General features: G+C 46.8%; 2 protein-coding genes across 4 annotated transcripts; one reads left to right on the top strand and one right to left on the bottom strand.

The window, feature by feature from the left end:
- Positions 1–1,337: 1,337 nt before the first annotated feature.
- On the top strand, positions 1,338–11,728 carry nox1 (NADPH oxidase 1). The gene is made up of 13 exons (XM_088597428.1): positions 1,338–2,119; positions 2,694–2,789; positions 3,608–3,718; positions 4,130–4,214; positions 5,088–5,233; positions 5,890–6,071; positions 6,286–6,415; positions 6,897–6,989; positions 7,189–7,430; positions 7,946–8,108; positions 9,038–9,184; positions 9,724–9,848; positions 10,309–11,728. Exons 1-13 carry the CDS (start codon positions 2,075–2,077, stop codon positions 10,433–10,435), a joined length of 1,692 nt encoding a protein of 563 aa, XP_088453554.1. The 5' UTR covers positions 1,338–2,074; the 3' UTR covers positions 10,436–11,728.
- A 268-nt stretch (positions 11,729–11,996) lies between these two features.
- On the bottom strand, positions 11,997–23,159 carry cstf2 (cleavage stimulation factor, 3' pre-RNA, subunit 2). 3 transcript variants are annotated; one of them, XM_088597425.1, is made up of 15 exons: positions 23,006–23,159; positions 22,545–22,623; positions 21,715–21,884; positions 21,400–21,536; positions 20,954–21,073; positions 20,435–20,557; positions 20,078–20,180; positions 19,365–19,427; positions 18,416–18,475; positions 16,692–16,839; positions 16,258–16,448; positions 15,631–15,785; positions 14,525–14,608; positions 13,562–13,726; positions 11,997–12,871 (listed from the first exon to the last, which is right to left on the bottom strand). In XM_088597425.1, exons 1-14 carry the CDS (start codon positions 23,082–23,084, stop codon positions 13,604–13,606), a joined length of 1,635 nt encoding a protein of 544 aa, XP_088453551.1. In that variant the 5' UTR covers positions 23,085–23,159; the 3' UTR covers positions 11,997–12,871; positions 13,562–13,603. The 3 variants fall into 3 exon arrangements, with proteins under 3 accessions (XP_088453551.1, XP_088453552.1, XP_088453553.1); XM_088597426.1 differs by having other exon boundaries at positions 14,525–14,605; XM_088597427.1 differs by lacking the exon at positions 18,416–18,475.
- Between the last annotated feature and the right edge of the window lie 98 nt (positions 23,160–23,257).

Below are 23,257 nucleotides of genomic sequence, written 5' to 3'. Positions count from 1 at the left end.
GATCAAATGCTTGAGATACTTGAATGTGTACAAAATACCTTTTTCCGCAACTACTGTGAGCATCTGTTCATTTTCCACTTGGTTGTGTAGAAGTACCATGACTTATTTACGAGCACAGGAAGAGCGCACCAACAGGTGAACCTATACACACATTCCTGCTCACATAACTGAAAACCTCAGAGCAAAGCCAAACAGAACTTACAACTTGCCCAGCTGTTCTGTGATATACATTAACGGATATGAATTAAGATCCAGATGTTCTCATTTCGTTCACAACTTTAATTATTGAATTGAATTAACCTGTATTAACCTTCCCCCAAAGGGAATTTGTCTTGCACTTCAAAAGCTCACAAACGTGTAACAATGAATGACAATAATACAAAAAGACAGCAGTACAATACACCATTCAACAACATCGCTCAATCAGAACTCTTCTAGTCCCACAGAGTTAAAAAATAATTTGCTTAGGAAAGTCTAAGAACAATGATAACAATAAGAGCCTCACCTGCAAACATTATATTCATTATTCATCAATTGAATGTTTTTTGGTATAAAGGAAGTAAATGCTTTCTGAGTCTTTATATGCGACTCCTCCCAGAGGGTCTAAATCAGTCTAGTTTCTAATAATGGTGGATGAATGGGCTCATCTAAGATTTTATGTGCAAAATTAATAATGTGTCGCTCTGCTAGACATCTTATGGAGTCCAAGGATGTGTCGCTAAGCTTTGCCTCAGTCCCGATCACTTTGTTCAACTTGTTTTTGTTCTGCAAGTACAAGGCACCTCCGCAGCTCCGAACCCAAAATGTAGAATTCTTATAAAAGAGTAAACCTTGTGGTTTTTTTTACGTTAAAACTCATTAACTCCATTAAAATATGCCACCTTTGTTGCGCCTTCAACTATTTTTCTTTTTACCGTATTGACTGTTCATGTCAACTTACAATCTATAATAATGCCAATGTATTTATATTTACTGTTTTCAATGTCAGTTCCATTAACCGTTACAGGGATTACAGGGATTTCCTTTGTTTTGTTTGAGTTTAAAAAAGATGTATCTCCTGTCTACTGTTTTCGTCATCATGCAAATGTGCAAATGTCCAATCAGGAAGAACAGCTGCTTCAGTCCACTAGTCTTTTACACATTCAGTCCCAGCGCGATGCCAAATCCTCATTGTACAGGATACATTCTTATTATCCTCATTTATTATTAACTAACTAGACGAAACCAAGATTATTCGGGTTTTCAGTAGATTTGTGCAGCATTGATAGTGTGCAGTACATACTGTAGGCTCGCAGTTCCGCTGGCTGTCGGATGAGCTAAAACTTTCCGATACGCAAGGTATGTCATCATATTTTGTCTTCGCTTTTCCGGGAACTAGATGAACCGGTAATCTATGAAAACCCAACTTCACATAACGTTTAATTTTTTAAAAAAAAAGTTTTGTTTTCATTTTTCTCATCCCCTTTCGTTGTTTCCAACCTGTTGTGTCCTTATTATGGGCATGAGATTGCGGGAATTGTCCAGGAGAAAAAATAAAAATAATTCTTAAACCGTTCTAGTTATGTAACATCGCATTTCGCTATATGGTGGGCTGAGCTTGGATTTATTGATGAACTGTGTTAAATAAAAGACTTAATAACTAAACGCGCATTTCAAACGGCGGAAAGTCCTACATTTTGACTTTTGACTTACGGGCTCAGGATGCTTCTTTGCGCTTGCAGAAGAAGCGCTTCGGCCAAGTTCATTCTGCCATAAAACGTTTCCTGAAAGATCTGTAGAACTTCCTCCGCACTCTATAGACAGAACGATTTATAAAACAAAAAGGCTTCGTTGAAATTGAGAGAATGACCAATAAAAATACAATGCAGCATTGTTTTTTTTAAGCCCTGTTTCCTGCATGCCGCAGTTAAAGGGAATTTTTGCAGTCAGCACTCGAACGGGTCCTGTTCCGTGCGCCCAGCCCGCCCCAGGGTGCGGTCCAATGGGTATTTAAGTACCGGAGTGCTGCAGCTCAGAGCAGCAGTCCCGACTGAAACAAAATCGCACATCAGACCTGCAGACGCAAGTTACCACCATGGGCAACTGGATTGTGAACCACGGGTTATCGGTTTTTATACTGGTGAGAACAAATCTGAATTATTATTATTATTGTTGTTATTATTATTATTATTAGCACGAGAAATAGAAGATTATTTGTATTAAGAAAGAAGACGAAACGCATGAAATAGGAATAAGTTATAGGTTTATTCAATGCTGAAAAGAGAAGAAAAAACAGCGTTTCGGCCGTGGAGCCGTCTTCAGGTGTGAAATAGGTGCAACGTAGAATATTAACTGACTTACTGTTGTCGCTCTCATTTCTGTAATACACGAGATACATTGTTTTGGTGGTGTCTGCCTTTTAAGACTGTAAAGATTAACTGCTTAATTCTCCTTGCTCAACCAGTGCCAGTAATGTCTTCCAGTCCCCAAGTTAGTCATTAACCTGCCTTGAGTAGTGGGAACCTGCCGATCCCATACTTTTAAGGAATGACGCTGAAATCACTTTTTGTCGGAAGAAATCGCTTTAACTGGAAAGATACGAGTGTCAATTTTCCCTTGAACTATGTAGCCCAGTTCTATGTTCTGAGAGAGTGTGGAACTCTGTTTTGAAATGCTTGTCAATGGTTCATGCAGTTCTATTTTTTCCTGTTTAGGTGATTTGGATGGGAATCAACATATTTCTGTTTCTGTACTACTATTTTTTCTACGATCTGGGGGACCAGTATGTCTACACCCGACACCTTCTGGGGGTGAGCACAGCCATGAACTTGCCCTTTAACACAGCCCTGTGGTTCGGATATTAACAGTGCCTTTCATGTTGGTTACTTTCTTTGGCACAAATGAAATGAAAGCCTTTATTCAGCTAAGAAGGAGGGTACTGTGGGCGGCGCAGTGATTAACACAACGGCTTTGAGGACCTGGGTTCAACTCCCGGGGTGCTGTCTGTGCGGAGTTTGTACATCCCCCCCGGTTCTTGTGGGTTTCCTCCCGCAGTCCACAGACATACTGGTAGATGAATTCGATCCTGGGAAACAGGTGTGAATGTGTGCATGTCTGTGTCTGTGTCTGCCTGACCTGCCATGGCCTGGTGTCCTGTCCAGGGTGTAGCCTGCCTTGTGCCCGTTGCTTGCAATGGCTGACCCTGCGCTCTGACCCCCAGCTTCTCTCCCTGTCTGTGTGTCTCATGGAGAGCAAGCTGGGGTCTGCGAAAAAAGATAATTCCTAGTGCGAGAAATTGTAAAGGGTTAATAAAGTGATGTTTTAAAAAAAAAAAGATTAGAAGATGAATAGAAAGGTATTTCTATTCCTTAACTGATGGTCGTGCTCTAGGGAAGTTAAAACGCTGATGGTTTTGTTCCTGAAGGTATGGGCCAGAGACGGCGGACCTGTCTGTGAGGTGCGGCCTGCCTCAGTGTGTGTCAGCTGCCCCAGGAAGGGCCACAGCTGGACCTCAGCAGGGGGGCTCCCTGGGCTGAACCTGCCCTCTCCGCCCTCGTGACAGCCACGGCGCCCCGCGCTCTCCGCACACTGCCGCCGCGGTTCCTAACGCCGCTCTTTTCCGTTGCAGTCCGCGCTGGCGTGGGCTCGGGCCCCGGCCGCCGTGCTCAACTTCAACTGCATGCTGATCCTGCTGCCGGTGTGCCGCAACCTGCTGTCACTGGTCCGCGGCTCCTTCGTGGTGAGCGGCTCTCCCGCCAGCTCAAGCCTCTTGTGCTCTTAGCAATCGCCAGGGAACTGCGCTGCACTTTGACTCGTTTTACTGTTCAATATAAGCAGTGGGGAGGCACAGTGGGGTGAAAGTCAGCACAGCTCTTTAGTCCTGGGTTCGAGTCCAGCCTGGGTTTGCACTGTGTCTCCGTGGCTCTGTTTGAGTTTGGTCCAGAGCTGCTGGCTGGGTCAATGAGAGTGCGTGCTACTGTGCCATGTGAGGGACGGGTGTCCCGTTCTTCTAGGACAGGCTCTGGGTGACCACTGCCCTCACGTTCAACAGGTAGAGCACACAGGAAACGAAGCAGTGCTCGCAGTGTGTGCATGTGTTGTGGTCCGTTGCGGTTGTGTCTTTCTCACAAGCCCCCTCCTGGTATTTCAGTGTTGCGGACGGTCTATGCGGAAGCAGTTGGACAAGAACCTGACTTTCCACAAACTGACAGCCTACATGATTGCCCTCATGACGGGTGAGCACCTCCCCGCCGCCAGTCTGTGTGTCTCTCTGCTCTTCTCTCCATGTGGCTCCGAAAAGTGTGGCTTGACAGTGTGTTACTGAGCTGGGACTTGGTGCCATGATAATGACTGTTTCTTGGCATTTTTGATTTATAGTACATTACAATAGCATAACATTACACCCTCTCTGCCCTTAATATTCTCCTTTGTCTGTACAATAAAAGATGATTGTAAGATTTAGATCCATTCTCTGAGTTTCTTTCTATATGAGAATATATCAACCAGATAACGCTTTTGTGTTACTTAAAACAGGCGCACAGTACTTTTGCTGGACTTCTGTCAAAAAGCATGCCTGCATTTTGAAGCTATCACATACCCACACTAGTTTTCATACAAGAACCTGTTTAGACTGCCTGGTGGAATACATGCTTTGTTTCCTCATTAACTGGAAAACAAGGGGCCTTTTGACTGATAAGCTGATGACAGCTTATGTCATTTAACAATTCTGAATATGCGAAATGTGCTGAATGGCCTCTTCTTGTTTTGTGACTCTTTGCTATGTGTAGTGAAGTGTGTAGTTGTGTTTTCACCAGGTTGCACACACCCTGATAATTACAGTGGAAGGGAAGAGGTGTGTAGCTCCCTGTTGTCACCAATATATTGCCAAAGCCTCGAATTTTGTCACTGTGAAAGGAACATTTCAAACGCGTTGAAATGCAATCTGGATAGTACAAATTCAATCTGATAGAAATAAATGCAAATAATGCTTTGGAATCAACAGTTCTCAAGGTAGTTTGCACTGATACCCAATGCAGTGACAATTAAATTCTCTGCTGAGTTGTGTAAAGGATCCCAAACACCCTCTCTCTGCTGTCTCCTCGGCCCAGCTGTCCACATCATCGCTCACCTGCTGAACCTGGAGTGGCTGAACAACAGCAGACAGGGAGAGTACGACACCCTCAGCACTGAGCTCTCTGAGCTGGGAGATGTGCCTGACGAGAGCTTCCTCAATCCCATCCGCTCCAACAACACCGTGAGTCCTGCTGCTTTTCAAATTCACTCGGAGTCACACAGCTGAGTGCCTTTCTGTGAATGGCCATCAGCCTCTAGAAGCCGGCGCATGTCTCTTAGAGCCGTGCATGGCTGCATTTGTTAATGTGTTGTCTTGCATCGCAGATCTAAGAAATTGACAGATTGTTCTTTCGCCATTTCCTGCTGAGCTGTTCAAAAGAGCCGCCTGTGTTCGCAGAAAAAAAGGTCTCAAGGAAGGCAAGACGGTCAAATAGTTAGAGCACAGGAGTCCAGGTTGTTAAGCTATCAAGATATCCAGCTAGACTGATGACTTAATTAACCTGCAGATAACCCCAGACATAATATTTGACAGCTGGTCATCGAAACCCTCAAAGAACATCAGCAACTGCTTAAGATTTAAACAATTTGTAGTTCCTTCACTCCATTGAGGTGCTCATGCTCTTGGGTGGTGTTACTGGTGTTCTCTTGTGATAGCAACCTTACCCCGTAGATGATTTCAATGGCAAGCGATTGCGAGTGAAAACAGATTTCACTTGACTATAATTGGGTCGAGTAAGACGCCAAGAGTTCAGGTTGGGGCAATAAACCGGCCTGTGAGCTGCCCCGAGTGGGGCTGTGTGCAGGGACTGACGGTCTGGTCTGCCCCTCGTGTCTCAGACTCCCACGTACGTGGCGTTTACCACCATCGCCGGCCTCACGGGGGTCATCATCACCTTGGCCCTCATCCTCATGATCACCTCGTCCATGGAGGTCATCCGGCGCAGCTTCTATGAGGTCTTCTGGTACACCCACCACCTCTTCATCATCTTCTTCGCTGGGCTGGTCTTTCACGGAGCTGGGTAAGCAGCAGAGAGTCAGCCAAGCGCTTTAGACCACAAGGCTCCACACATGCCATAGAGCTCTTCTCTGCAAAGACAAGGTTGTGTTTGTCCGCAAAGGGCACTCCTGTGTTCTGTGTCCTGTGTTCTAATCTTAACTGAGAGCCAATTTAGAATGTAATTCCCAGCAGGGATCTGCTCCTCTTTGTGACACTTGTCCCTCCTCCTCTTCCAGGCGGATTGTGCGCCAGCAGACAGAGGACAGCATGCTGGTCCACAAGACTGCGGTCTGCAGCAACCAGTCCTTGTACTGGGGCAAGATCGAGGAGTGTCCCATCCCACAGTTCAAAGGAGGGGAGCCAGGGGTAAGACTCTCCACATGCTGGCGTCGGCACCCCCTGAGCGCAAATCTGAGAACAGCACACTCCCCTTGTAGAACTGGTTACCTAGAATCGTAACTGTTGCCAAGCTTTTCAGCTGACACTTATCCAAAGGAACAACCTTGTTCCTGGATGTGCACCCCCATGTACACAGATGGGTATTTTACTGGGGCAATCAGCTGAAGCACTTGGTTCAAGAGCACATAGCAGTGGCTCAGCTGTGGGATTCGAACCCACAACCTCCCAGTTGTGAGTCCAGTACTCTAACTGTTGACATATTTATCATTAATAATAATAATAAAGAATGAAAGATTTACAATTTGATATTAAGCAGCTTGGTAGAAAGATTGGATTTTATTACACTTGAGAATTAAACCTGATTAAAAAACAAGCAACATGTGTGGATATGCCTTGATACTAATCTGAGTTAGGCAAGTGACTCTTGTCTCTGCCTCTTTTCCCCCAGACGTGGAAGTGGGTGTTAGGACCCATGTTCTTGTACCTGTGTGAACGTGTGCTGCGCTTTATTCGCTACCTGCAGAAGGTCACATATCGGAAGGTGAGCAGGCAAGAGGTTTCTCTAAATCTGTACAGCTGCGCTCTGATACAGCTGCGCTGGCCTGTGTCCTCGGAGAGGCCCGTGCACAGAGGAGGTGGGAGAGACGTGGGATTCCCAACTCTGGGGACACTGAATTCTGCCGATTTCATCAGCTGTTACGACCGTCATCGTCATCATGATCAATAACCTGTGCCCTCAGATTGTGATCCACCCTTCCAACGTGCTGGAGCTGCAGCTGACGAAGCCAGGGTTCCACATGGAGGTGGGGCAGTACGTCTTCCTCAACTGCCCTTCCGTCTCCCAGCTGGAGTGGCACCCCTTCACCCTGACCTCTGCCCCCGAGGAGGACTTCATGAGCGTGCACATCCGCTCCGTGGGGGATTGGACCCGCGGGCTCATCAGCCAGCTGGAGAGCCTGCCCGAGGGGGCGCAGGGGCCCAGGTAAGAGCCTCTGGGGGTCTGGTGCTGCAGTGTGGAAACGGCTCCTGAAGCCACTGGCTCAATAAAGCCATGAAGGCCTGGCAGCAGATGGAGTAGCCCCTCGTGATGAGAGCGGTCAGCCAGAATCTGGGTGTGGGTTCGACTACAGGTGTGCAGCTCTGTACAGCTCTCCCGTGGCACGTGCCCTGGATACAGTGCATCATGCCTGAAATCTGTCCTTATGACAATACTGGGTGCACAGAGACATCCAGTGTAAACATACGGAGGAAATGGCACAAACACACACTTGTATTTGGGGGGGGGGCACCTCACCTTGGATTCAACAACCCTGAAAAAAACCATGAAAAACAATCACTTCTGAGATTAAATTTTACCCCCCTCCCCTCCCCCCCACGCAGTATATTTTTTAAAGCTGTACAGAGCTACAGTATGTGGCTATAAGTTTCAATGGAGGGGTCCTAGGCTGCCGTGTGATTGGCTGTGGCGTGACCTCTGACCTTTCGGTGCCCTCCCAGGATGGCCGTGGATGGCCCGTTTGGCACGGCCAGTGAGGATGTGTTCGACTATGAGGTCAGCATGCTGGTTGGCTGTGGCATCGGGGTCACGCCTTTCGCCTCCATCCTCAAGTCCATCTGGTACAAGTTCAAGGAGTCGAACCCTAAACTCCGCACCAGAAAGGTACGTGCAGGACGCAGGGGAGCCCTCACCTCTCAGCCGATGGAGAACACAGCCCCTGTGGGTTTCTCACGCCTCTGCTGTTTGTAGAACATGACAAAGATCAATCCTCATGTTGTTTCTCTACAGAACAGAAACCGGACAGTCACAAAAAGACACCCTATTAGTAGTTTTCCTGACTGGCAGTGAAAGTGTATTGAACATTGAAAGGTTTAGACTATATAAGCAAGGATTGAAGTTTCCAGTGTTGTTTTTAAAGTAACACTAATTGAAAATTCCCTAATTGAAATGTGTGCAATGCCTTTACAAATCATTACAATTAAATGAGTCAAAGCACGAATCTAAAGTGAACTAACCTGGATTCACAATTACAATAGGGTTGTATTTGTAATTATCAGACTGAATCAGCACACGGTATGTTGAAATGGCTGCCGTGTGATCACAAATTCAAGACATCGGTTGAACTCAATAGAAAGGTCAACTCCTGACTGATAATCGTGGTAAATGGAGTGTCTGTCTGTGTCAGAAGAGCTGTCCTCCAGTAGTCTGAGAGCCTTTCTGGAAGAACTTTATACTGTATATCAGCCTCACAGCATCTCATTTTTTCTTTTGCTCTCTTTAATTAAAAGTTCTAAAAGATGAATGCATGATAGGAATTTTTCTTTTAATACATTTGATTAAACACTTTCTAGCTACTGGATTTTTTTTACCACTCTCGACATCTCAAGATATCTTCCTAAGACTGTTTCTTAAATGTTTCTTTTTTTAATGCTGCTGTCATGCATCATTTCCTGGTACATGAAGGGGGTTTGGCATAAGTGTAAAAGTAATATCCTCATCTGGAAAGCCCGGGAGTACCGGGGAAGGGCAGGAAGGCAACAGAGGCGTGTTTTGATTTTGTCTTCTCGCTGGGTGGCCCTGTGCGTCTGCAGATCTTCTTCTGCTGGGTGTGTCGGGAGACCCATGCCTTTGAGTGGTTTGCAGACCTGCTGCAAGTGCTGGAGAAGCAGATGGAGGAGAGGGGGATGAAGGACTTCCTCACCTACAAGCTCTTCCTGACCGGCTGGGACCACAGTCACGTAAGCACTGGGCATCAGCAGCTGTGGCTCAGAGCTGCGTTCAGATGTGATGGGAGCTTTTCCTCCCTGTCGTGTGCCTAGACTTTTAAGGCCATCAGCACTGCCTTTGTGCCATTTCTTGTCCTTTAGTGTGAGACTGCCAGTCCCTGTCAGGCAACTCCATGACCGTAAGAGGACCTCAGTTTAAACAGGCTTGTAGGCAGCAGTGCGGAGGCTGAACCCTGAACTCGACCACCTTGACCAGCGGTCAAAAAACAGAAAGAATCTGAGTTCCCTTTGCCTTCATTGTCCTTAAGTACGCCAGTTAATACCGAGGAATGCATTTCCATGTGTTGCAGTGCTTTAATAATTTGGACAGGTGTAGAAATTGAAGTGTTGCTCTCTCTGTGCTACTTCAAGAGCAACATTATGCAGAGGGTAACTTGTTCAATGTGGTATCTGCAGAAACCCTGCAGGCATCATTACTCCTGGGCAGTGGGCACTGACAGATTTACAGGTCAAGGTCTGACCATGGCTGTGTCCTCTGTCTCTTGCTGCAGGCTGCTCATGCCATGGTTCACTTTGACAAGGACACAGACATCATCACTGGGCTCAAACAGAAAACTCATTATGGCAGGCCAAACTGGGACAAGGAATTTGAGGAGATCCGCAAGGAAAATCCCACGTAAGATTATCATGCTCCTTTATGCTTCCTTCACAAGATCTTGACATTGGAACGCAACCGGATACAGATCGTGCATTTCTGTACCACGCTGTGTATGTCAGTGCTGGCCAAATCATAACACTTCTCATTGCTTTCTAATCAGTTAAACAGCTGGAGAAAAATCACATCATCTGAAGTGTAACAATGACTATATACATTTCCAATACATTTGATGAATAGGTTTTCAAATTGTTATTGTCTTTAGAAATTTTAGGTGAATTCAATTTCCGATAGCAAAATGGACCAAATACACAGAAACTATTACATTCAACTCTTGATTCATCATTTCACTGCTATTTGTGAAATAAGAACATTATCCAGATAATAATGTGCAAATAACTGGCAGTGGTTTATGCAAAGGAAGAGCTCACTCACACACACTAATGACTAATAGTTTTACTTTCTGACTGATGTGCTGCAGGTCAGTTGTTGGTGTGTTCCTGTGTGGGCCTGAGAGGCTGGCGAAGACCCTGGAGCAGAAATGTGTGAAGTATTCTGATGTCGATCCCCGAAAAGTGAAGTTTTACTTCAACAAGGAGAACTTCTAAGCAGATTGAATTCGTAAACTTCCTTTGAACTCTGCTGTATGGAGACAGTGGCACTCCTATAAGATGCTGACTGCAGCAGCAACAACCTCCACCTCTCACGTTCTCTTTTGCACAAAGACTCATTAAGGAATCAAGCGATCCGGACAGCTGTTTGTGAATTGAAGGCTTTGGTAGCAGGTTTCTGTGGCCCACATGCACAGACTTCACCTTTCCACCTACACAACTGCTGGAAGTCAGCACACCTGTGTGAATGCTTTCAGGTCCATCACTGAGCTTTCACAGGGGCTCATGAATTATGCACACAGCAAGACAGCAAGCCAGGGACCTCAAGTTTGATCGGCACATCTGAGGAGGGCAATTTAAATAGCTTTCAAAGAAATGTCAAGAAAACAGTTTGGACTTTGCACCCTGTGTATTGCTGCAGGACACTCTGAATGCCAATGGGGAACAATCAGTTACTGTCTGGCCCTCCTCAAGATGACAAGCTGGTCTGGGTGACTCATTGCACTCCCTTTGAGGAGTTTCAAGCGACAGTTTGTGTTCCTGGAAGTTCAGAAGTATGGAGTAGAGTTTGATTAGCTTAATCACTCATCCTCACAGTGTGAAACGAATTTGTAATGACCAGATGTTTTCATTTTATATGTCCCAGCTATAGCATGTACAACTGCTATAACTACATGTATATGCATATACACCAGCTATAACTGTTCCAGGGCAGGACAGGCCAAACTGCTTAAATAGAAGTCAGGCAATGCACCTGATCTTACTAACAGTGGATGGTATTTTCAAAAGAAGAAAGATTCTGCTTATGTCTTTTGCTTTATATTCCAGGGCTCAGAAAATAATTACCTAGTGCATTTATCTTCTCTGGATGCAGCCACTTCACATAAAAAATGCAGCAAAATAAGCATTGGAGCCAATAGCATTTGTTGCATTTTAATGACTCTACAGTGTATTTTTAAATGATTGTCTAGTTTTTAATGGCAGGGTAATGCTCTACTGTACTCACAGTGTTATTAGCCTGATAATCGTATCTGTCAAAACTGACGCTGTATTGTAATGATAAACGTATGATATATAGTATGTATAACTGTTTTCTCTATACATGGATTTTTTGTACATAGTCTTTATTGAGGACTAATCTCTTGAATTATATGCGAGTTAAATACCTCAGATAATGATTAAGAATGGAATGACCTAAACGAATGAAAATAATGTTTGCAATGACTTAGAAAGATTATTTAAAAAATACTTTACGTCTTTTACACAAATAAATTCATGGTTGCAAATAAATCGCACCATTGAGTATTTCCTTCCTAGAAGCTGACCTGTTCAATGACCAGTAAAAAATAACGAGGTTACAAAACTATATCTGACTATAAGCCACTTAAGGCTAAATACACCTTTAGAAATAAATAATAATTTGAGATCCTTATAAACAAACTGAGCTTTCAATCTGTTTCAGAGAAATACTCACCGCACTCTCTTTCACCCCATAACACAAGAGCACGATCGTCCCACAGCCCCTCAAAACCACAGTCTAAAAACACCCATAGAAAAATGCATTTTTCTTTTTTTTTATTGAAATACAAAATGGGGGGAAAACCACAAGCTCAGGCAGCACGCTCAATGAGTAGACAGGCTATGGCATCGTCGATCTTCTATCACGCAGCTGTGCTTCAGCAGAGCAAGAGCTAAGATGTCCGGGGAGACTGGCAGGACCGATCCACATTCCTGCAGCGCGGGGCTGTCCCACACGGAGACTCCAGGAGCACACAGGACAGAGCGCAAAGAACTGCTTCCTCTTAACCGTAGAATTCCTTAAAATCAAAAATGACAGGGAAGCGCCGAGCTACACTGATCTTATTTACAGCCGCACAGTATCCCAAAATCAGATCTCGTGGCCGACGTGGCCCAGGGTGCGACAGGCAGGGCTCTCAAATGGCAGTTGCGAACTGGGCAGGGAGGAAGCAGGATCCTGTTTCTGCTCTTGAACTATATGCAGCCTGACACAATGTCAAGACACACATGTTAGGAACTTTGTTTCTTGAATTCTCCGCATCATAAAAGTGTGCTATTCAAATACCACCCAATGTGTTTTAGCACCACGTTTTCAGCTGAATTATTTCGAGATGGAAAGTTTTCGTTCACATTTCTTTCTGGGATTTCTCATTTAAGAGAGCTCTTCCTCTTCCTCGCTTCCCCTCTGGGCCTGACCTGCTCGCCTTCTCTTGACTCAAGACTGGCACTGCCCCAGCCCGCCCTCCCAGGACATCAGAACAGACACCGACAATAAAAATATCTAACAAAAAACAACTTTAATTACAAAAATGAGACTGAAGTCCTGTTTCAGGATCTCAAGGTGTACAGATGACTCCTCGCCGACCTGCTGTCCAGGTGAAGAATGAGAAACTTGCCTCTGAGAAAAGCCAAGAACTGAAAAACAGGGAAATGGTTTCGTTCAAAAGTCTTTCTACCCAACAAGAGGACCAACACAAAGGTGTTCCAGGAAGAAAGGGGCTGAAATGTGCTCTCTCTGCAACAACGACCAGATTCCTCATGAGGAAACGGGGCACTGCAATTATCATTTTCAAATAACATGCCCACATGCGCTCATGAGGAACCATTTGGGGTTTTGCAAATAAGCAAAAGCTGATTCACTTTGATTACTGCTCTTGATTTACATACCTGCCTGTCTCCGGAATCTGGCCTGTCTTTCTAGATAAGGCAGACATAATTATGTAACTTCAATGTCGTCTTAGCTCGTCAGTGCCCAATCCTAGAGTGAGCTGTGCAGTTTATGATGAAGTTGTAAACAACACATCCAAACTGAAGGTCAGAGTGAACAAGACTACCTTCTATACACCTCTCCCAACACACCATTAAAAAGTTTCCGCACCACTTGGGTTTTTCCCTCAGTGAAACCAATTTTGCTCCCTCTTCAGGAAAAACAATGACAGTGTGGTTTTATCTGGAAGGGCGCCTGGATTGCTGATCTCACTCCCTAGCCACCACATGCAGGCATGCACAGGCCCTGCCTCCGCTGCAGTGATTTTATTCTGGGGCCGCCTCAGCTCGCTCTGCAGCGGAGCTGCGCCACCGACGGCTCCTGACCCGCCACCTCACCTCTCGGCTCCCTGCTTCCCTGCGCGCCGGGGGCACGGCCTCTCAGGGCGCCCCGGCCGTCTTCTGGATTTGCTCCTTCAGGATGAGGATACTCTGCCTCTGCTCGGGGGGCAACATGGCGATCTGCTCCGGGGTCAGCTGCAGCACCTGCATGATGAGGGCAGCCTGGCCATGCAGAGAGAGACACACGCGAGGTCAGACCTCATGGTCGGCACAAATCCCTCAACCACCCTCGGCATAAAGCGCACGCCATGGAGAGACAGTTGATTTTGCAAACTCATGATCTGGCTCCAGATATTTCCTTTGATTACGCCGACATGAAACTTATCTGCAAACATCACACACGATGTAATGGTCAAGGGCATCAGCTCAGGAAACACATAGTAAAGCAAACAATGGATCTTGAGTCACAGAAGTCCTGTAACAGTTGGAGAAAACTACATAGACAGTAGATTTGAGTAACGGGCATTCGGGGAGACCACAGGACTCCACCACAGCTGTCACGATTATCCGTTTCAGGAAGGAAAATCAATTTATTTTTAAGTTCCTTAAGGTTGAGTTACTACTCCCCAGAGCTGCTCGTCATTCCAGTTCCTCCACTTCATTCTTACCCCACCTGAAGAGCTTCCGCTAAAGGAACAGGTGTGGACAAACGCTATACCTGTGTTTCTGTTTCCGTGTAGCAGGGAATGCAGACATACCACTTCTCTGTTCCGGTAACCTTGCATTCCAGACAAAGAGTGCCCAAATACTGTATATTGTGGAAGAAATCACTAGAATTCTTCCAAATGCAGGGGCTGACAGGGCTATTAGCATCCATAACCTACTAATAAGCCAAAAAAGATGCATTGACTGAACAGCTGCTCTCATCAGTGCTGGATCTCAGGTAACTATACGTCCTACAGTCTCCTGTCCAGCCCAGCGGCCAGGCCCAGCCCCTCATCCCCCCCCCCCACACGGTACCTTCTCGTGGTCCTGGGATGTGACCTGGTTCTGAGCCGGGCTGAAGCCTCCCGTCTGAGGAACACCAGGGACGCCAGGAGCCTGCTGGGAGACAGCCACACAGGTCAGCCCGGAGGCACTGGCAGCGAGCTGCTGCTGCCAAAGACAGCCCCTCCAGAACCAAAGCGTGCCCGCGTCCAGCCCCAGGGGCCATGTGACCTCCTGGCCACGGCCCCATGTGAACTTTCAGCTGCCTGCTTGTTAAACCGGCCGTTTGACCTCTTGCACAGGGCGCAAACATCCGTTTCGCGAAACTGAACATACTGTGGCTGCCACACTACTGTAACTTAAATATAACTAAGCGTTCTGTGCCAAGCAAGAAAACAGTTGGATTAAAGCATTCAAAAAACGGTGTCACAGCTGCTAGCAAGTAATCTCTTGCATTGACATTTGGGTGCACTATGAAAATACAAAAACAAAACCTTCATATAAAACATGCTGCAGTAGATCGACATTATCAGACATGTCTATCTGCATTTCTGTTTCACTTTACTGTAATTGAACCTGAACAGAAAGTTAAGGCTTTGTCAAACACCCTCATACTATGCTGGGTCATGCCTAATGTGCAAAACCTCGGTATTTCAGTAAAGACAAGGAAATTAACCTGGTTCCTGACATGCTCTAATAAAGAAGGGATTGTTCTTTCTTTAGTCTGTGTGGGTGGTAAGTGAGGTTATTTCTGTAATTGTTTAGTCTCTTTAATAACCAACAAGGCCACAAAGAAAAAGGGAATTTTTTTAACATTATCTACCATTTCATCACATTTAAGGTAGTACAAGAAAACTAAAGCCTCTCAAACCCCTCCAGTTAAAGTTTCAGAACCTTGACACTTTTTTTTTTGCTACCAAAGATTAATAAGTACAAAATAAAATATCTACTAAAAAAATGAATAAACCAGTAGAATGAGACTTCATGGTGGGGATATCGCAGCAGCCTTCAACACATCACTAATCTGGCTTTTGTTCAGCAGAGATGGCTCAAACTTCACTTTAAGCACCCTTTTTCGGTGGCCCACTGGTGCCTCTGTGGGGCGGAGGGCAGGAGCAGCAGGAGGAGGAGGGGTGTACCTGTCTCTGGGGTTGGGGCACATTCGCTCCCATGGTGTGGGGCACTGGGCCCTGGATTCCGGTTGCCATGGGAACTCTCTGGGCTGGAACGGGGCCCCTGGCTTCAAGACTACGAGCCTCCACCGCTCTGGGGTCACGACCTCCAGCAATTGGAGCTAAACAAAGTACAGGGTTACGAAATGCCTGCCTTCAAACAAAGTCCGAAGTTGGCCTTACAAAGATTGAACTTGGAAACACACATCTGTGACACAGCGACCTGTTTGCTGCAGCTGACTGCTATCTTGTAAACTTCACCACCCCCACTGTGGTTTTAACATTCGACAAAATAGCATTTCAAGCAATAAGTCTTTTTCGCTCACAAAAATACCAAGAACTTTAATGTAGTCCTAATTACTGGCCAACAGAGGAGCAAATTGCAACATTGCAAATGTCTCGAAATACTTAATGGTAAACAGAATTATGGCTTCCTGACAAAATGCCAGCTGAGTAATTTCGATATTGCCCAGGATGGAATGCGCAATGTAAAACCGAAAGACGGCAAAGCCAATCTGAAATGAGATCTGTCTAAGAGCATAACTCGTTCTTTTTATGCCTGCAGGTGTCCGAGGTCTTGTCTGTGGCTCTTACCTCGGGCCTCCATGGGCGGTGCCCTCTGATCCATCATGGGCCCTCTGGGATCTCCCATCATGCCTCGGGGCTCGCCCATGGGGCCTCCCCTCATGTCGTGGGGCCCGCGCATGTCTGGAGGGGGCCCCCGGCCATCGTGGGTCATGTGCATGGGCGGGCCCTGGTGCGAGGGCGCCCCCATGAACCCCCGACTGAAAAGCACACACACATGGGGTAACACGGTGAGTGAAAAGGGCACCCCAATCCTCAGCAGTGTGCGAAGGGATCGAAAGAGCTCCACGGATCCCAGCACCTGGCTCTCAATAACCTCAAAGCTCAGCGGCCTTCGATGGAAGCCCCCTGACAGAGGACTGTAGCTCTGCGTTGGCACTGATCCCTCCCCTGCTTGCCCCCCAGCTCGAACCCCGAGAGTGTGACAGGGGCCGCCCGCTCACCTGGGCTCCACCACTTCGCCCGTGACGGAGAGGAGCGTGCCGCCTCGGGGGTCGTTGGGGCCATCACCCAGAAGGCCTCGTGGGGCCACCACAGCCGACACGGGGGGCACGCCTCCGCGCATGGGCGCCCTGGGGTCCGTCATGGGCACTGCAGGGAGCACACAAGACAGGGCAGGGTGAGGGCACCAGCCGGAAGACACCCCGGGCAGGGTGAGGCAAGACGGCAGACGTCACGACATGGAGGCACTGACACAAAGGTGGCATGAGAGGAGGAGGAGGAGGAGGGAGGGAAGAAGCACATTGCACAGAGAAGACTGCACGCTTCCCAAAAACACAGGCGCTCCCTTCTCCCTGCCAGTCCACATGCTTCTGCCTTCTGTCATTGTTTCAAGTGAAACATGCACAAATTGATTAATTTCTACACAGTGTCACGTTCATCAGTGCTTCTGTGTCTACCACGGGGACTGGGATGGCTACTTACATTTTTTTAAATTACACGGGCTGAAACTCAAAGTATTCCTCACTTCCTCACTGGGACAGTTTTTTTCAGTTATGTTTTTTATGACATTTCTCTTCTGCTAAACAAAACCCTTCAGAAGTGGGCGATGTACTGGGATTGTGGAGTCTCTCGTGGCGATTCGTTCTATTTCAGATCTGCAGCTGGGACCGTGCAATACAGACCGCTTCCATTTCAAGACAAGAAACCTTGGCGCGACGAAGAGGACCCCAAACAGAGTCTCTGCCCTTCAAAATCAAACGAGGCTGTGCTGAATTTAACTGAATCAGAGCTTCACTACAAAAACAGAAAAAAAACGTTTGATGAGGGGGAATCCACTTGAAACCAAAATGAGTAAAAAGTTCTACAAAGATCTTTTCATAGGGAAAAAAACATGCTGTATTTCCACCTAAAACCGCTGAGTAGCAAGGTTATCTTGAAGACTTTGCTCCCCAAATAATTCACTCCCAGGTCTGAGCTACACTCATGCCAACCAGGAATTCATCTTCAGTGCGGCTGTGTGTTAATCCGACACTCCTTTCACTGACTGACCAGACAAAGACGTGCACGCAATCGCAGACCAGAACAAGCAAATGCGCAGCTGACTGACATCAAGTGGAAAGACTGTGAAAATGAGGGGTATTCATAAATCAAACACTTCTGGTCTTCCAAACCTAAAACAACAAATATTACTGCCAAGTCCTTGACTGAACAATAGGCCTAAGATTTAATCTGTCGAAGAGCAAACTAGAAAAGCATAACCTGTGGCTTGAGGCAGAATAAAATCATTAAATAATGAACCGGTTCCAATTCAATAGTTATGTAAAAAAGAAATTTGGGGGAAAATATTTTAGGGAACCAGAAATGGACTTTCAAAATGCCACAAAGACCAAGTTTACGCTCCTCATTTTGCAATGGCTATAATTGGGGTACATTGTGCAGAAACTACTCACCACACCTGCACTACAGTAACTGTACACCAAGAGGTAGGGACTTTCAGAAGTGTGCAAAGTATATTTACTCTTGTTGCCACATGCAATCTTTCCAAATAAAAAACAAAGAAGCCTGATGCTGATAATTAGAAGACATCGAGACCTTGCTGAAAACACTTATTCTAGCTTAGGTTTTGAAAGTTTCTCTTTTTTTTAATCAGAGTCTTGTGTTATTTCCAGCATCTGAATCCAGCAGCCCAGCTGCTCTGGCCAGACTCTGACTTTACTGAGGGTACCTTGTGGCCGTTCGAGTGCAGCCTGCCCTGAGGATCCTACAGGAGAATGCTGAAGGTTTCCTGGGTCAGCAGGAAATAAAAGACAGGAAACAAAGCTTATGAACAAACGGCACAAGGGCTCAGCCCTGAGGCTCACCTATACCAGGTAGCACTTAACACTTGGGTCTGAAGTTTCCAAAGACTCCTAGATTTCCCCCATGCACACTCAGGTGATGGGCATAAAAGTTATATTTTCCCATGCAAATGCTGCTGCCGTGAGCCAGTCCTGTAACTGGTGCTGTACTTCTTGCAGATTGTGAGGCTGTAGTGCCCCTTAGTGGACACAAGCTGTACCAACACAGACAGACAGAAAAGCCAAATAAATGAGGACAAGAAAGACAATCACCCCCATTTCAGCCCCAAGTGTAAAGCGGAACACAGGCACAGAGATAAGAATGGAGAACTCCAAGCAAAGAGCAATGCCACTCGACAGACGAGCACGGATTCCAGCTTCATACTTACCACAGGAAACTTAACAAGACACAAGGGCTTGCATTAGGGAAGATCTCAGAGTAAAGAAGGTCTTAGTAAGATTAGCTGAAAATAACGTGTTATAACTGTGCAGTGAAATACCCTTAATGTACGAGCTAGGTGCATTCTTAAACAATATTTAAAACAATCCTATCGGACAAAACAAGAGCATGAAAATTGTTTCCCCCCTCCCCCTCACAATATTTAATTTTAGGAAACATCCGTTTTCTTGAGAACAGTGAAAAACACACTTTTATGGACTCTCAACCAGTCCCAAGCCAGGTATTTGTCCATGTTCTCCAGCAGTTTCATCAGTTTCCATTCTTTTTCTACCCGGGAAGGTTCTCCAGGACTGAAGCTCACATCACAGACTCTGGATTGCACACGGGGACAACAGTACACGGCAAATACGTTTTCCTGGGAAACGGAAGCACGCTACCTTGGCCCCGATCCATGGGTACGGGTCCTCCTGGCGGAATGCCGATCTGGGGCTGCATCCCAACTGTCCAAAGCAAACGGGGACAGCATGTCAGTCCAGCTGCAACGCAGGTCTGAGTGCATAAACCCAGCTCAGCGACAGCTGCGCTAACGGTAATAAAGCCAATAAGGGACTAAAGAAGAGACAACAAAGATGGACAGGAAAAAGATACAGAACATTTTAAAATACCAGTGGGGTCTACTAGATTCACACCACCAATTCTGTCAGGTTATGGATTGGAAGACGGCTAAATGGGATTTTCCCAGGAAATGCCCGGGACAAGAAATAAGAATATGCAAATATACCCAGAAGAGTCCGATTGTGAGACCCGGCTCACATTTTTCTCATCCTTGATCGATAAAGGTCATTATTCGACCATTCTTGTTTTATCGACTCTTGATTTCAAGAGGGCACAGAAAAACTAGCCTTCAAGGTGTGTTATACTTCTATGATTTAAAGTAACTACAACAAGAGGAGTTAGATTTAAAGTCTGATTTTAAAATTAAAAAAAAATTAAAATGTAAAGCCGAGTTAAAATGAAAGCGCTCTGGAGCTCTCAAGGAAATAGGCTCTCAATTCCAGTCGTAGCACAACATCGGCACTTGTGTGCTAAGAAACCTGAAGCAATGTCATGCATAAGGGTCCACTTTTTTCTCTCAAAACCACGTCCTCACCTGCAGGAACCACAGGGCCTTGGCCAGGGACCTGTCCTGCGACTCCACTCACCATCTGAGGGGCTGACATCATCTGGGGGGCTCCGTTCACATGCATGCCAGCCTGAACAGAACAGCAAGTGGCACTTAGCCTCAGCAGTCATGGAAACATATGAGTAAGTTTACAAGCAAACTGGGTACTTTTACTTCAACTGCACAGACCTCGATTGAAACCTGCATTCAAAATGGACAAAACCAAGAGAGCTTGATTTATTCCCCCAAAAATTCAAATTTGTACTATTTAAAATAATATAAAATTCTCAGTTTCTGAGCACAACGCAGCAGCAGATTTACAGATTTACGGCAGGGCTGGCTCACCATGGGCTGTGGCTGGGACACTGGGACGCTGGACTGGACCAGAGCCTGGTTAGAGAGTGGCCCTTGAGCAGCCTGACTGCTGGGAATCAGGGGCTGGAGTGCTGCCTGGCGGTGAAGCATTTTCTGCAAAAAATGTAGATTTTCGTGAACCTGTTTGCTTAGGGCATTAGCAAAGAAAACCAGGATCTGAGATGCAAGCACAGCGCAGAGTGTCCATGGAAATGCAGAACCTGGAGAGAAAAATAAAAATACTCCCAGATGTACTAAAAATGCAATACAATTACACTAATCTTTTTTTGGAGACTTGAACCACATTATAGAAAACAGGGATGCATTTTGCTTTTTATTGAAAAAACTGTTCCTCCAATCCCTTTCAGTAGAGTGCTATTAATCCTCCATGACAAATATGGAGATTTATTTTCCCTTTTGAACCCCAGGCAGGGTCCTTTCCACATGAACAAGACGCGAAGCTGCTGTTACCTCCTGAGGAAAGCCCTGTGCTCACCCACACTCGCTTACCAGCGCGATTTCTGGGTCGACGATCCTCATGACCACCTGGGCCTGGAGCAGGGCGTACGCCAGCTGAGGGTTCTGGAGGAGCATGTTCCGGGCCTCCTGGGGGCTGTTCTGAACACACAGCTGGAAAACACACGGCAGCCACACACTGGTTCATGCTGCGTCCACCGAACCCTGCCTACATGTGGCTGCTCATCTCCTCACGGAGCTCAGCGGTAACCTGGGATGCCTATAAGCAATCTGTAAAACTGTACAGTAACACGGTATGAAAATGAGTTTTAAACCGTCTGTGCTCCACCTTACTAAATTTGTTCTTGCCAATGTTCAGCGAGTTAGTGATACTAAGCAAGTGAGGATTACGAGGAACTAACAAGGTCCCTTTGTGAGAAGTGTGCTTCAGCGAGATCTTGTGATGGGGGGGGGGGGGGCTGTAAACCCACTCTACTCACTTTCATTTGTTTCATGAGCTCAAACATCTGCTCCGGGGGCAGGCTGGCCACAGCCCTGCTGATTGACTCGGGGGCCTCTTCAGGCTGGCAGGGGTCTCCGTAAGGGGACTCGATTACGGGGGCACCCGTGCCCAAACCTTCAAGAGAAGATGTCAACGTTCCTGCACATTAGCGGAATGGCTGGGTCACGTCCCCCTCAAAGCCCTTTGCACGACAAGCTCGAAGGTCAGGATGTCACGTTGAGGGCGTGAAAACAGAGCAGGTGCACAACTTGTTTTTTGTTTGTTTTTGTGGTCTAAAATCCCTCATACTCACTCTTGAGCTCTTCCTTGTTCTTCTCGCTGGCGGCGTTGTCCACGCGCAGGGCCCGCCCGCTGAACTCGCGCCCGTTCAGATTGCGCATGGCACTGAGGGCCGTCTCCTGGTCCTGGTACTCACAGAAGCCATAGCCCTTGGGCTTGCCCGTCTCTCTGTCGTACACCAACCTGGGGCACCGGAGAGACAAGTAGAGTCTACAGGGCCAAGGCAGCCTGGTCTTCCCCCCGTCTACTGTCCGATCTGGAAGAGACTCAGCGCCACCCCTACCACCCCGACAGTTTCTGCTCCTCTCCTTCAAGGGTATCAGACGCAGCCCTAACCCTAACACAGGTTTTCAAAAAGTACCATTTTCATAATAGAACAGTACAGACGTTTGAGACCGCTGAGCCTGCAGGGATGGTATTCACTCACTCTTGACCTCAAGATCCCAATCCTCAACCCTGAGCTATTTTCAAACAACCCAGCCTCAACTAAAGTTTATCCAGAAAGTCTAACCTTCGTCCTAACCCCCATAATGTCTTACCTCTGTAAACCTCTGCGCTTAATTCATCTTTAACCTGGTAATTTACCTTCACAGCACATACAAAGAAACTTAAGAGCTAGCTCTAAGCTTAACTCTGCCTTTATCCTGTTCCATCTCCATTCCAGAGGGAATATATTATCCCGGTGTAGCCCTAGCCCAGTCTCAGCCTGAATGTGGGAATACTGACCCGGCACGAGCTACTATCCCTGTACTGTCCACAGAGTGCTGTAAAAGAAACTGACCATCTCAATACAGACCAACAGGTGAAATGCCGGTGAGCCACAGACCCAGCCACGTCCCCTACCTGAAACTGACGACCAGGCCGACCTCAGAGAAGATGTCCTTCAGCTGCTCCTCGGTGGCTTCGTAAGGGATGTTCCCCACTGCAGGAGACGAGCCAGCATGAGCTACAGCACGGCCACTGTGCCGTCTTCACGGGCTAGCAGTCTGAACCCCAGGGGTGTCGCACAAAGGGTCGTGCCTTCGCATCGTCATATTCCCCGAGTTACCATCAATACCACCGACGGATACCAAATGGCAACGGCCTCAGAGTTAGTTACAATAGCAGACCGCCTGGAGCTCCGTAAAACCGCTCTGTTTAAAAGGATGCGATGTTTGTTTACGCGACGGCTACACTAAGGGATGCTAATCACACGTCCTGCGCTAAAACAGAGGCAAACTGTTGGAGCGGCCCGCTCGCTAATCGATTTCTGCCCAGAATACAGGGAGCTGGGAGAGCCGGACGCGCATCTCCGTTTCACTTACCGAAGACGGAGCGCAGAGAGCGGTCCACCGCCGGGTCTCTCCCCGCTGCTGCAGCAGCGGCCACCACCGTACTCGCCATTTTGGACAGGAAGCGACTCTTCCCGCAGGAGACATTACTTCCTCTTCGCTCGAGACCGTGGCGTGGGACCCAAAGGCTCATGGGAAATGTAGTTTGTTTTAAAACGACACTCAAAGTTTTATTTTTTCGTTTACTCTGAAACTATACACATGTCACCGAATGGAAATATATTT

The sequence above is a fragment of the Lepisosteus platostomus genome, chromosome 10 (genome assembly GCF_059453375.1).
Source record: "Lepisosteus platostomus isolate fLepPlt1 chromosome 10, fLepPlt1.hap1, whole genome shotgun sequence".
In the NCBI taxonomy this organism is placed as follows: domain Eukaryota; kingdom Metazoa; phylum Chordata; class Actinopteri; order Semionotiformes; family Lepisosteidae; genus Lepisosteus; species Lepisosteus platostomus.
This window is presented reverse-complemented; position numbering and strand designations above follow the sequence as displayed.

Coding starts and splice junctions, on each gene's coding strand:
- cstf2 (XM_088597425.1), bottom strand. CDS start 23,084: ATGGCGAGTACGGTGGTGGCCGCTGCTGCAGCAGCGGGGAGAGACCCG. Junction 20,181..20,434: donor TGTCCCAGCCACAGCCCATG/GTGAGCCAGCCC, acceptor TGTTCTGTTCAG/GCTGGCATGCATGTGAACGG. Junction 19,428..20,077: donor AGGCCCTGTGGTTCCTGCAG/GTGAGGACGTGG, acceptor TGCTTTGGACAG/TTGGGATGCAGCCCCAGATC.
- nox1 (XM_088597428.1), top strand. CDS start 2,075: ATGGGCAACTGGATTGTGAACCACGGGTTATCGGTTTTTATACTG. Junction 6,072..6,285: donor CTGGTCTTTCACGGAGCTGG/GTAAGCAGCAGA, acceptor CTCCTCTTCCAG/GCGGATTGTGCGCCAGCAGA. Junction 9,185..9,723: donor CCGGCTGGGACCACAGTCAC/GTAAGCACTGGG, acceptor CTCTTGCTGCAG/GCTGCTCATGCCATGGTTCA.